At 38.5% G+C, this 12,852-nt stretch overlaps 1 protein-coding gene across 7 annotated transcripts in view; it reads left to right on the plus strand.

Moving 5' to 3' along the window:
- PARD3 (par-3 family cell polarity regulator) overlaps positions 1-12,852 on the plus strand; it is a 406,440-nt gene that overhangs the window by 260,029 nt on the left and 133,559 nt on the right. For all 7 annotated transcript variants that reach the window (XM_014945082.1, XM_014945087.1, XM_014945084.1 and 4 more), the window contains one exon: positions 4,367-4,583. In XM_014945082.1, the coding sequence (XP_014800568.1) occupies positions 4,367-4,583 (217 nt within the window). The remainder of the gene's footprint in view (positions 1-4,366; positions 4,584-12,852) is intronic.

The following is a 12,852-nucleotide window of genomic DNA, read 5'->3' on the forward strand; positions in this document are numbered from 1 at the left end:
AACACTTTCTAGGTGAATATAGATTTATGAGATTACTGTAAAGGGTTTAGAGCTTGATGATGCAATGTACAGAGAGTGGCAAGGTAGTATTTGGTGGCCTTTGTGTCCTTTGCATGGGAGCAGCAGAAACCAGACAAAGTCTTCTGGCTGAAATTGAAATGCCATGGGGTGAGTCTTTGCCCTCACTTCTCTGTATGGATGAAGTTGTCAAGCACTGGTGGACCAAGAGCCACCTCAGGGTTATGGGAGAACAAGAATGAGGATGTGATGTTCTCAAATCTCACATGGTAAAGGGGCTGAGTGAAGTGTGACCAAGCTATGTGCATAGAACTGCACGTTCTATTGAGTTACTTGTCTTTTAATACCTTCCAAATATTATAATTAAACATCTAAGAAGTAATTCAGAAACTTGCAGTGCCGGGTTAATAGAAGCAGATAAGTAGCAAAGCAAATGTCGAAAGTTGGTTGGACAGAATTCAGTCCTCAAGGTTGTCTCTTTCTCATGGTGACCATGGGATTTTAAGGGCTGGGCCAGCCATATGTTGCCTGGGAGCAGCACAAAATGCTAGGTCCTAAGGTCTGTCTTTCTGAAAACATGTCTGTGTCTGTATTAAAACTGAAAGCACTGCAGTCTGTTCCACTTTGTGTAAATTATACGTGCCCTCGGATTACAGAGAATTTACCAAAGGATGTCTTCAGCTGGACAAAGCCTGGTCACATACAAATATGTAGAAGTTAATTTAACAATCTGGTCCTAACGTAACTAATGCCTCACTGCTGCCATAATGACATTGCCTAAGTTTTTTTTAATTGTATTTAATTATTCCATAATTGTTTGAAATTAAAATGTGGCTTTCTCTCATTATAAGACCCAGGCAAACATGTTGGTGGTCAATTTGCTGGTACCCTTGAGGCTGGATCCATTTGTCTTACTTGAATTTTTCCCCCTTTCTCCTCGAAGTGTTTCAGTGCTAAGAGTGCTTTCTTCTTCCAGACAGTGACCCTTTTTGGAGTAGCAAATAATAGCAGTGCAATTTATTGTACAGAGGAATACTTAACATGTCATCACCCCAGATACAAAAGCTATGAAAATACAGGTAGTGTGTGTGGCCAAGGGGCTGACTCTCTTCTGAATGAACTTGCTATCCTTGGAACAGCATGCTATTAAATTACTAAATGTAGGGTGAAAATCAGATAGCAGTGACCATTTCTGGGGTAATATTTTTAAAAGTATTTGGAATGATGTGTGTGAGTTTTAATGGCTGTAAAGAAGTGACATTTGTGGAAAGATGTGGATGTTCAGCTTCTACAGCTCATTTTTCATGCTTTTTTATATATTTTTTTTTTGTTCTTAATACTTGAAGTAGCTGACTGGAAGCAAAATGTTTATCTGTAGTGTCTTGAATGAGAACAAGGCATTTGGATTGGGAGAGATCGACAAAGCTTTCTAATCTTTTGCTGAATCTTAATTGCCAGAATCTAGGGCTGTATTAAATATCACAATAAGAGCCCTAGAAGCTTAGTGGCAAAATAGCTTCACATTAAGGAGCTTTGATTCCTCATGTGCATCTTTTCCATTTTATGGCCTAATTAGGAGAATAGCTTCATAATACCTGTTTGTGTAGTTCTCCATAGTACAGTGTGGTTCATGAATTGACACTAGTTTTCAGGTTTAATTGATGTTTAAAGCATACTCCAATTTATTTTTTTGGCTTCAGCATCCTGAACGGGGAGGCAGGGGTTGCTGGAAAGGGAGGAAATAACAGCACCAAAACAAATACATTCTGCGTTTTGCAGTAACCTAATGTCATTACTGCAACTTAACAAAAATTAGAAGTTTCATTTGAAGGCTGGGCTTGAATTTTAATTGAGCAGCATTTGCATTTGTTCTAAATGCCTAGTAATTAGGTATATGTTAATTGCAGAATAACTGTGCTGCATAAAAGTGAAACAAGTTTCTTCATGTTGAGTCCTTTTAAGAAAAATGGAAATCTCTTTACTGCAGTAGAGACACCCGTGTTTACTGCAGGAGAACAGGCATCATAGTTCACAGGGCTCGGTCTGAGCTATGGAGTTAATTGCAAGCAAATGGGGTATGATAGACAAATATTTATTGCAGGACAAGTGTGGAAAGGAGGCAATATTATCTCCATAGAATATGCAAAATAAATAATAAGAGGAAGCATTGTTATGACAAGTTGTTCAGCAACTCAACATAGCACAGTACACTTAATACATATTTAGGGTTAATTTAATGTATTGTTATGTGAACAACCATAAGTCAAAACTGATTAATTTTTAAAATTCTAGCAATGGAGTACCAAGTAAACATTTTACTTCAAAATTTGTCAGAAATTTAATGCACTTTTTTACTAATTATATTCGTTTGCAAGTACAATCTTTTAAATGTCTAGTTGGTTTTAACTGGAACAGATTGTAGCTATAAATTAACATGCAAAAAATTAGCATTTCTATTCTAAAGTGGCTTTCTACTACTCTTTTAATAATACCTAAATATCATTCCAGACATTGATTAAGAAACTCTGTGACCGAAAAAAGTACAAGTACAGCTAGTACAGAGGCACGTACAGGATAGGCCTATTAATTTTCTAAAATACAATTATCCAAATATTAAAAATGTGCCTACTATTGAGAAGCTGTATCATCTGCTTAACTCAGAGCGGTCCTGAAGACAAATTAACATGAAATACTGAGACCTGTCTGTTTTGGTTTTTCTTCCCCCTTTTTTTCCTAGTGCTTCAGAGTAGTTAGGATTCAAAAAGTAGTTATTAATGTTGAGATTTATCTGACATGGTATGTTTTTCTTGAAATATAGTGATCTTCTAGGGTTGAATATTTATAGAAATCTTGGGATTCTCAGTGAATAAGTACCAAGTCTATTGGACAGGTCTGTGTATTGTAATATTAATGAATAAACAGTATTTTGCAGGCAAGTATCTGAGAGAAGAGACAATATCAAATGACTTTCTGTCAGTGATTTGTAGACTTTTCATGTTCAGTGAATTACTTCTAAGGTGAATATGAATGATGACTAAGAAAAGCAAGTTTATATTCTATGATAGTCTATGTATGAGAAATTTCTAAAGAATTAATACACTTCTATCGGCTGTAGAAAAGTCACTGAGGTCTAGAAACAATAATATTAGTAGGGTTAATAATAAGTAGTAAACATGCTAAACTAAAAAATGATTATTTTTTCCTTCTATCAGCTGTGGCCATTTCCAAATCTTATTGAGTACCAAAAAAATTTATTTTCCACAGACTGTGTATATATAAAGCAAAACTGTATTTTTCAACTTCTACTGCCAAAAGTTGTTTGGAGCCTTTGTATTCATTAGAGCTACACGAGACAGCACAAAGCACGCATCTGTGATCCTAATTGCTGTCTGTTGGAAAATTGGGAAATGGTAAAGCCCTACTTATTATGTGATGATATAAAATGTTAGAGCTCCTGGAAGGTCACAGCTTCACCAGCCATGCAACATAGTTTTTGGAGTTGTCTTTAAGTCAAAATGGTTGAAGGATTCTGACCCATGAGCTTGAAGTGTTTTATCTCTTTCTTACTAAGCTACTGGAGGAGTTTTCAGTTTTTGAATGGATTGTTTCTTTTGGTGATTTTTCTTTAAAATTTTCTGAAATACTTGTGTTAAATCAAACCTTGGGTAAGCTTTAGGATTCTCGGAGTCTTGGTCTTGGATTAGAAAGAGAGAAAGACCATGTTATCTGCCCTTAAAGGATTTCACTTGTTCCGCTGGATGGAATCTCCCCACCCAAATCTTCCAGGCTGCCCCATCTCAACCAAGAATAAAAATCATGGTGCATGATGTGTTTTAAATTGCTCCAGGAAATGAAGTAGTGTGACAAAACCATTATGTTACTTGCAGAAGAAGAAAAAGTCTATTAAGGCTTGTATTGAGGGTTAACAGTCCTTAATGACTTTCATATTTTTATGAGAATATTACTAGGACAGGGCATGCTGCACTGCTGTTTTTCGTTTTGCAGATATTTCTGAAGCTCTCCTCAACTGATTTAGATACTGAAACAAAATGGACCAATTAACATCACTTTGCTAATCCTCTTCATTAATCCATATGTTACTCAGAGTACCCACAAAGCACAAATCATTTACAGAGTGTTCTGCAAAGGTTAATTCCTTCATTTTGGGAGTTTAATAGTACAAACGAACATTCCAGGAAACCCCAACATGAGGAGATACTGATTTTTTTTTAAAAAAAAAAAAAAAAAAAAGAGTGTTTTGTGGTTCTGCATATATCCTGCTTCAAAATACGTTGTGCCTGCCCTTGTTGTTTGTATCCCACTGATGTTTCTTAACATGTGCTTTCAGTGGAGGAAGACACAGAGGAGAGCTCAAGGTCTGGTAGAGAATCTGTGTCCACAGCAAGTGACCAGCCATCCCACTCATTGGAGAGACAGATGAATGGAAGCCAAGACAAAGGTGACAGAAAAAAGGCTGGAAAGGAAAAGAAGAAAGATCGAGATAAAGAGAAGGATAAAATTAAGGCAAAGAAAGGAATGCTGAAAGGCTTGGGAGACATGTTCAGGTACGTGTTTTGCCATCAAATGTATAATGAGTTATCGAAAGAAGTTCCATCTTTTAGTTATTCATTTATATTGTGACTGTTTGATGAGGCCATGTTTTACTATACAAATATATATGGTGTGTATAGCCTGATCTCTCAATTTTTGAGCCTATGGGTGGTATCATGGAAGAGAAGCAGCTCAGAATGGAAAAGAAGGAGATGGCTGGCAGACTGCAGGGGCTGCAAAGGAAAAAGTGGTTTTAAACAACAGACTACTTGGTCTTGGAAAGAGTCTTTGTTAATGTCTGAGTAGTGCACATATTGTTTGACAGGTCAAACAATTTAGGGTGGTTTTTTTTCCTTAAACTGTTCTGTTCTTATACTGTACCCAAAGCTTATGTGTTACTAAATGAATGTTTTTCTTTACTTTACTATTAAGACTGTTCGGTATCATGGAGGCATGATGTGAAAGAGATGAATCAGTTTGAGATTGAAAAACAGCATGCTCCTCTCAAGGAAAACAGGATCTAAATAAGGTTGTGTTCTCTGAGAACCCACAGTTTGGAGAAAGGGTCAGTGAAAGACCTGATTTTTACCAAGCAGTGAGTTTTTTTGAAAGGCGTCGTATCTCCAGCAGGCAGAAGTGATCTGAAAGGAGCAGGCTGCTGAGGGACACCCTGCTGTTCTGGGTAAATGGTGAAACATGACAAACACCTTTGATCACTCGTGGGAAGGGGTGAGAGAGCAAGAAAATTGGTCTTTCTTTTAGTTAGCTAGAGTAAATAAATATATTTCCAAGAAAAAACAATATTAAGGCAGTGTTTGTTTTCTTTTGTATATGCAGTGATTCATTATTTAATTTTGAAGTGAGAGACCAGTATTATTTTAAAGATTTATTAACAATGTTTCCGTTCTGGAAACATATAAGTGGAACTTCAGTTAACTTTCATCCTGTTACTTTCTTTATCCTGTAAAACATTAATTGAACCTAGGTTGTAACAGCGTAAGTTCTTGAGAGTTAAGTATCTGAGTCATATTACAAAATTATTTAATAGAAAAACTAGTTAATTAGAAAATATTAGTTAATTAGGAAAAAAGTAGTTAATTAGGAAATATTAGTTAGAAAATGCATTTAGAAAACATGAAATAATATCAGGTTGTTAGACAGCATATGCCACAGAACACCAAAAGAGTCATAGGAGACAGTCTCACACGTCAGATAGGAGGAGAGCTCGTAAGCCTGGTCACCTGCAAGTCCCACAGGGATGTCCTCGTCTCCGAGGTGTTTGCATGCCTAAATTCAAGCCTGGAGCAGAGAGGTGCAACCCGTGCTGGAGGAGGTAGGAGATGAAAAATGCTGGCTGATTTCTTTTCTGCAGTCTTGCCATTTTTATACAGCAGAAATGACAGGTAAAACTGACATTATACATGATAATGAGCTCTAAGTAGTTTATTGGATACCATGAGTGCTATCTCATGATTCATTCAGAAGGTGCTTCCAGCATCGAGAAAGCATGGGCAATTCCTTGGTCCTCAGTTTCTTCCTGTGTAACATTCCTAGTACCTAGAGGACCTGTGAGATAGCTGCTTCATCTTGCAAGCTTTGGTGCACAGGCAAAGGGTTGGCTTGCAGAAGGTCCCATCCAAGAGAGGAGCCTTCACCTTCCAGAGAGCCAGCTCAGTGAGGGACTTGATGCTTCTCTGCCCTCCAGCCTTAGAGCCTAATCCCTGGTGTTTCCATGCAGCTTGGAAAGCTCTAGATGGAAACGAGTGCAAAAGTGGAAATTAATACCATTTTAAATCAGGTGCTCCCAGTCAAATAGGAAGTAACCTTGTCTGTAGGCTTTATATAACACTTCTGAAATCTTTAATCTAGAAACAACAGTAATTTGACCAATGGGAAGATCTGATGATCGCTCTGTTGTTTGCGCTTCATAACAGTCAACGTTTCCTTGAGTTATTTTTTTCCTCACTACCATTTCTGAGTGAACTTTACTTTTCCGTTTCCTCTTAATTAACGTGGGAGCAGTGCTATCCAGATGCAGTTGACTCCTCCTGGATCTGTAAATTAGCTTGCACCTTGTCAGCCCACCCAAGAGAGATGCTCCTGGCAAGCAGGGAAATGCTGATTGAAGGAATTAAGCATTATGCCTCATTTCCACTCGGTGCTTGATTTGCTTTGTTGACAGGCTTCTCAATAGTGTTTGAGAGATGGGCTTTATTATGTCTGCAAGATAAGCTACTACTTCTGCCTATAACATGCTTTGTTTTTCTGTACATCTGACATATATCATAGATATCAAGTAATCACTGAAAGAAGTTGTGCGATAGAAACTAATGATGACAGTAACATTTAAAATTCAAGCCCTGATCAAAGCATAATTGGATGTTTTGGTTCTATGCAACACTGTGATTTCTTTGTAGTTCTTTTTCGTTTCTCCTTTTTCACTTTTTTCTTCCTTTTCAGTGCTCTTCTCTTAAAATAATCTTTTTCATTAGGTTGTATGGGCAAGAACTCTTGTGGGATGAAATTAGTTAACTGACACCTTATTCCAATGTCTGTATTTAGCCGAGGGGCTTTTTATTGCCGATATGCAAACTGGCAGCTCATAAAGTGGACTCTATATGATGTATAAAAATAAGACTCCTTGCCTTAAGTTAAAATCTTAGGATTTGCTACTGGGATCTTCATTAAACTGTGAGATGGAAACTCCTACTAGAGAACCCCAGGTTACACTTATCCTTCAGCATCTAGTCATTATTTCCAAGAAATCCCTGGATGATTCAGATAGCACGTTAAAATCACAAGTAAATCTTTTAAACACTTCCATTGTTTTACTGCTCTTCTCAAACACAGTAAATAGGATTGACATAACCATGAAGGAGAACTGTAAAATGCAGGGTGCAGCCTGCGTGGCGCTGACACCCCCCCCCTCCCCCCTTATTTCAAGAAGACCTTTGCTGACATTGGGCTGTGGACAGTCTGAAAGTTCACCCTTCTCACTGTGAAATAAATCTGTCTGAGCATGTGTGTATTTCTTTTTTCAAATTGACATTTCAGGGCAGAACAGAATAATTTATTTAAATTTGTCATTTGGCTGAGAAGTCCCCATCTCTTCACAGATGAACATAGGGCAAAAGTTAACCTAGAAAAGTGTTGAACAAAAATACTGGTCTATTGGAGGAGATACAGGTTCTGCAGAGCTTTGCTTACACCTGAATGTATTTGTTTTACCTGAATAGTTGCACCATTTCTGTCTTCCTTATCCCTTCAACAGGACCATGTGCCATGTCCCGTGGCTGTAATTTCATACTGAGAGTGCCTGTGCAGTTCCTTCTTCTCCATTGCTGGCATTTTGGGGGTGCCTGGATGGCCACTGCCAGTTGAGCAAATAGGTTTTGGGAAGCTGATATGAAGTAATGCTGGTTTTTGTGTTTCACTACTAAGAAGGCTTGAGTGGATATATGTTTTGAGATCCAAAGTTTATAAAAACCTGTATGCTTCTCCAAGAGCAATCTAAAATATGTTTACTCAATTCGGAGTCTGATTTTGTTTAAGTAGAGATTTTGCTTCTTGATAAAAATCAACCTGACAAAAATAATCAGTTGATAAATAAGTTACTGTAGTGTTGCCTTAAGAAGGAGGCTTGCAGTTTCAAACATTGCACGTGTAATTAGTGTCGGTAGGGATACATTAATTTGATGGGCTTCTATGTCATGCAATTCTTTGACATCCCTCTCCTGAGAGAGAAAAATTGTATATGCCGCCTTCTTTTCCCCTCCTCTTGCCACGGTCTTGTACAGAGTATTTTTATTTATGAAAGTGGGTGCCCTCAGGATGTAAGACAGGGAGATTTGAGGTTGTTGTTATTTGCAGGTTTTGGGACGTGATGAAATGAAGCTCTGCTGTGGTGCAGCTGATGACTTCAGATCCTTGTACGTCATTCATGCTTATTCCCGGTGTACAAGCCGGGATATTGTTTCTGGATAGGTGACTGGACTGGTGAACTATTGGGTGATAAGCAAATTAAGTGATATCTCCACATCTTTCCCCAGCTTCCTCAAGCCAAATGCAATTTTCCTTTATGATCATCCCTGAACTATCGTTCTGTGAGACCGTGGCATCACTGTGATTATATAACTTTCTGGGAGAATTTATCTTGTTTGCAGGGAAGTAGACAGCCATGCTCTTACTGAGGAATTTATATAGGAGAAAATCTAATTGAAGAGTTTTATGATAGAAAAATTATGCCCAGCAAGAGATCAGTCTTAGGAAAGGATATATCTGAGAAGTAACATCTTTAGAACAAACTAAACTACCTAGATGTTGGGAACAAGGAAGGGAAAAAAGCAGCTTTGGGTTTCCAAAGGGAGGAAGCGATTAGGGAGGCCAAGCTGTCTAACCATACCTTACTGAAAATACTGTAGAGACAGTCATTGCCTGACAATAAAACCCTGCTGAAACAAGTAGACAACAATATGATTGAATAAAAATGGATTTGCAAATGCAATTGATAAGTTTGCATTTATGTGGGGAACTGCTGAAGAGAACAAAAGATGGGGGATAATATACACATTGTGTCTCAACCTTGAATTCAAGCAAGAAAGTATCTGCATTAGTTTTGGAGGTTGCTTATGAAATGGCTGTAATGTAATTTGAAGCAACTGCTGATAAGTACGTTATATGAAATAAGTACATTTTCTACTGTAGGAATTAATACCTCAGTCCCACATAAACATGACTTTTCAATGGGGAAAGTAAGCAATGTGTTGAAGTTCATGGAATGAGACAGTATGCTTAAAAACAATCATGTGCACCATTGTTTTTAGTACTGGTGGCTGTGTAATTCAAGATCTGGCCTTTAATGTTGAGGGAAATCTAAAGCCATAAGATATGGTAACTGATCTTTAATTCCTCTCTTAACTATTGTAGCATACAGGTGGGTAAGTCAATGCACTGGATAGCCAATGCAAATGTAATATTCCCAGATTACCATTAAAATCTAATCCTAATTAGATTTAATTACATTTAAAGTGATTACTGGGAGCTTTGCAGTGTTGTATCTTCCAGTTCTGTGAGAGGAAATAGATAATTTAGTTTGCAACCTTGTTTAGCTGAAATCAGATATAGTGTTGTCTTTTTTTTTGTCTTTTTTTTTTCCTCCACACACACAGCTGCTTCCAAGGTGCACTGGACATGTCCAGATTCATAAACATATTATTTGTAGCTTTGAATTACACATTTCAACCACATTAGCCATCTGAGACCTCTGACTGGGCATTTGGGAGAATAGCCTGCATGGATTACTGATGCTTGTTACAAGACTTCCTTGTATTGCCTACTCTGGTTTTCATTTGAGTTTTCTCATCGTAATGTCTGTGAGGAGATGAAAAGCAAATCACAAGGGTTATACCATTGATTTAGTAATTACCTTCTTTCTCTTTCATCTAATAACAACCTTCAGACTTTTAAGCAGGCACATGACAAAAAGGTATCTGAGTTGTGTAAAATACTGTTGAATTATACCCTAATCAACAGGACTGGCAAATTCCTCAAACTTGATAAAATAAAATCTGTAGTCTGATTTTCATCATTCAGTAGCTTAAGAAGCAGCAATAATGGCATTTTTCTCGGAAGCACGACTAATAGGAATTCTTATTGGTGAATGACACTTACTGATGTATGGACTTAATAGAAAACATGGGAGCTAGCTCTGCAAGTTGGAAATACTATTATTTTTTTTTCTTTTGTGCTCTGCTCATGGCACTAAATACCATAAATTCTGAGCCTTAGAACACAGAGCAGGAGGTTATTGCTTAAACACCTGTCGGTTGTATCATTTCAAACTGGGAAGCTCGTTGCTGGTGCGCTGAATTGCGCCTGCGTTTGCTAATGCTCATCTGAGGAGTCGCCGACAGCTTGCGGTGCTTGTGCCGAGGCTCTCATCGGGAACGCTGAGCTGGGTCGCTGCTCAGGTAAATGGAATCTGGGGCCATTTGTGCTCTGCTTTTTGCCTGCTACTGCTATGAGCCAGCTGGCACAACTATCATTAAGTCCACATCTGCTTCCCTTCTTCTGCCGCCAGCCAGAAAATGTGCGACCCACTACAATCCCAGATGCAGGGTCTAAGCGTGATGCCTTTTCAAGATTCGGATGAGGACGGTCCTCACCCAGGCTGCAGGATTCTGCTAACGGCACCTTCCTGTCCTGTGTTGCTCTGGGCTACTTTGTCCTGATCCATTTTCAAAGTTTCGGCCAGCCCCTGGGATGCCCAGAATCAGAAAAGCCTTTCAAATGAAATCAGCCATGCAGCAAATTGTCATCTTTGATGCAGACAATTACCCAGGACTCTTATAAATGTCTTTCAAAGCATTTTCATATTCTTCACTTCCTTCTTTCCAATTAAAAGTAAATATAAGGGACTGAAAGAGATAAGCTCGATTGAAAATACTTTTTTTTTTTTTTTTGAAAGGCAAAGCCATGCTCATTCCTTCCTCTCTGTGCTTTTTTGCCTTCCTGTTTTCTGCTGCTTGGTGGAATCAGTTGCTTCAAGGAAATGTGTGTTTCATTGCCTGCAGCCCCAAACACACCCGGTTGTGACTGAGGTGTCGTTGGGGCGGGGGGCAGTGGAATGGCAAATTCGTGTTTCTAAACCAAACAACTTCACATAATCTGTCAGGGATTTAAGGAATGCGGCTTCATTAAGTGGTTAGTAAACTCTGTGACTTTTAAACAAAAGACAGAAAGCGGTGGTATGCGATTGTGCGAGGGAGGTTTGAAGTGAGAGATTAACATAATCGTATGTGGCTTTCTAGTTTGTCATTCTGACGGAAAGCAGGGCTTTGCTCTATGTATTCTTAACACTGGATTTTCCCAGGGTAAATCTTGAACTTGTAAATCTGATGGGGATATATATCGTATGTGGGTTTTTTTTTTTTTTAAATTTGAATGGAATTGGGGCTTTTGTTTCCAACATCCAGAAATAAGTGTCAGGATGACCTGTTACTAGAGACGAGTTCATAGTGGCTGCTAACATATTCTCCCAATATTCTTCCTTTGCTTGTCAGTGAGTTTAAATAGAGACCCTTTGACACCTACAGCACCGTCTCTGCCTGCAAAGCGAGGGAGGGAGGGAGGCGGTGTGACAGCTGAGCCCTCCGCGCTCCTGCCCCGCGTTCTGCGGAGCTTCTCCTCCAGGCCTGCCGGATGAATATAGAACACAAGTGTCAAGGATGACACCTACTTTATAATCTCTGCAAAGCAAGCCTTTTCAGAGAAGAATTTGTTGACAGTTCAGAGATTCAAAGTCAATTTCAGTTTTAGCTCGCGTAGAAATAGGATTTTTTTCCTCCACCTGATGTGATAATTGAAGACTAACTAGGCAGTGTGCTACTCCCTAAAAAAGTACAGTAAATAAATACTCTCTTGAGACGTGAAGGATCTGTTAGATTAAAAGCTCTATTAATGACATTTGTTTCATTATCTGCTGGAAATGTTCTTTGGAGATTTAATTTGCTCCTGATAGCACCTGTATGTTGGTATACATTATGGATGCTGTAGATTATGTTTTTAAAGCAGAGTCTTCTTTGAAAATCCTTTTTAAAAACAGGAATAGGAATGTTGTCTTAGATGAAAATTAATGCAACTTAATATATTTTTATAGCTGAAGATGACACGGGCTATTAAGTCAGAGTTACTTGAGGTACTTAAGTTGGCAGCTGCAGGACAGCTGATCCTCTTCTAAAAGGCAAAGCTCCAACTTACTGCTGCTTTTCACTTCTTGGGAGCAACAGTCTGTATTTGTGGGGCTTTGGCAGGCTGGTGCCTCCTGTTAGGATTTCTACCTGTCCTACTGTTGTGCAGAGAAATAGTCATTGAAGACAAAGTTAGAAAACACTTCAGTGAAAATGGCAAAATGAGTACAAGCCAGTATGATTTCTGGAATAGAAATAGTCTGTGAGCCCCTGCGTTTCCCTGAATGTAGTAAGAAAATAGTGCATATAAGGCATGCCCTTGAGTTTCCCTGAATGCAGTAAGAAAGTGGTAGGAATAAGGCACTCAGAGGGCTTATGTAGGCTTTCAGGTTGTTTCAGGGAAAAATTAGAGGAACAAAAGTTTTGTAGAAAGAATAAAAGAGAAGGAAATAGTAGAAACACAATGACAGTGGGGTATGCGAGTAGCATTACCCCCACTCTGAATCCGTTGATGACTTCTGGAGGGAAAAAAAGATTTGGAGGAACTGAAGAGATATTGAAAATGCTGCACTCCTAGAGTGATTCAGGCAGGAAG

This window comes from Calidris pugnax, unplaced genomic scaffold, assembly GCF_001431845.1.
Source record: "Calidris pugnax isolate Ruff unplaced genomic scaffold, ASM143184v1 scaffold54, whole genome shotgun sequence".
NCBI lineage: Eukaryota > Metazoa > Chordata > Aves > Charadriiformes > Scolopacidae > Calidris > Calidris pugnax.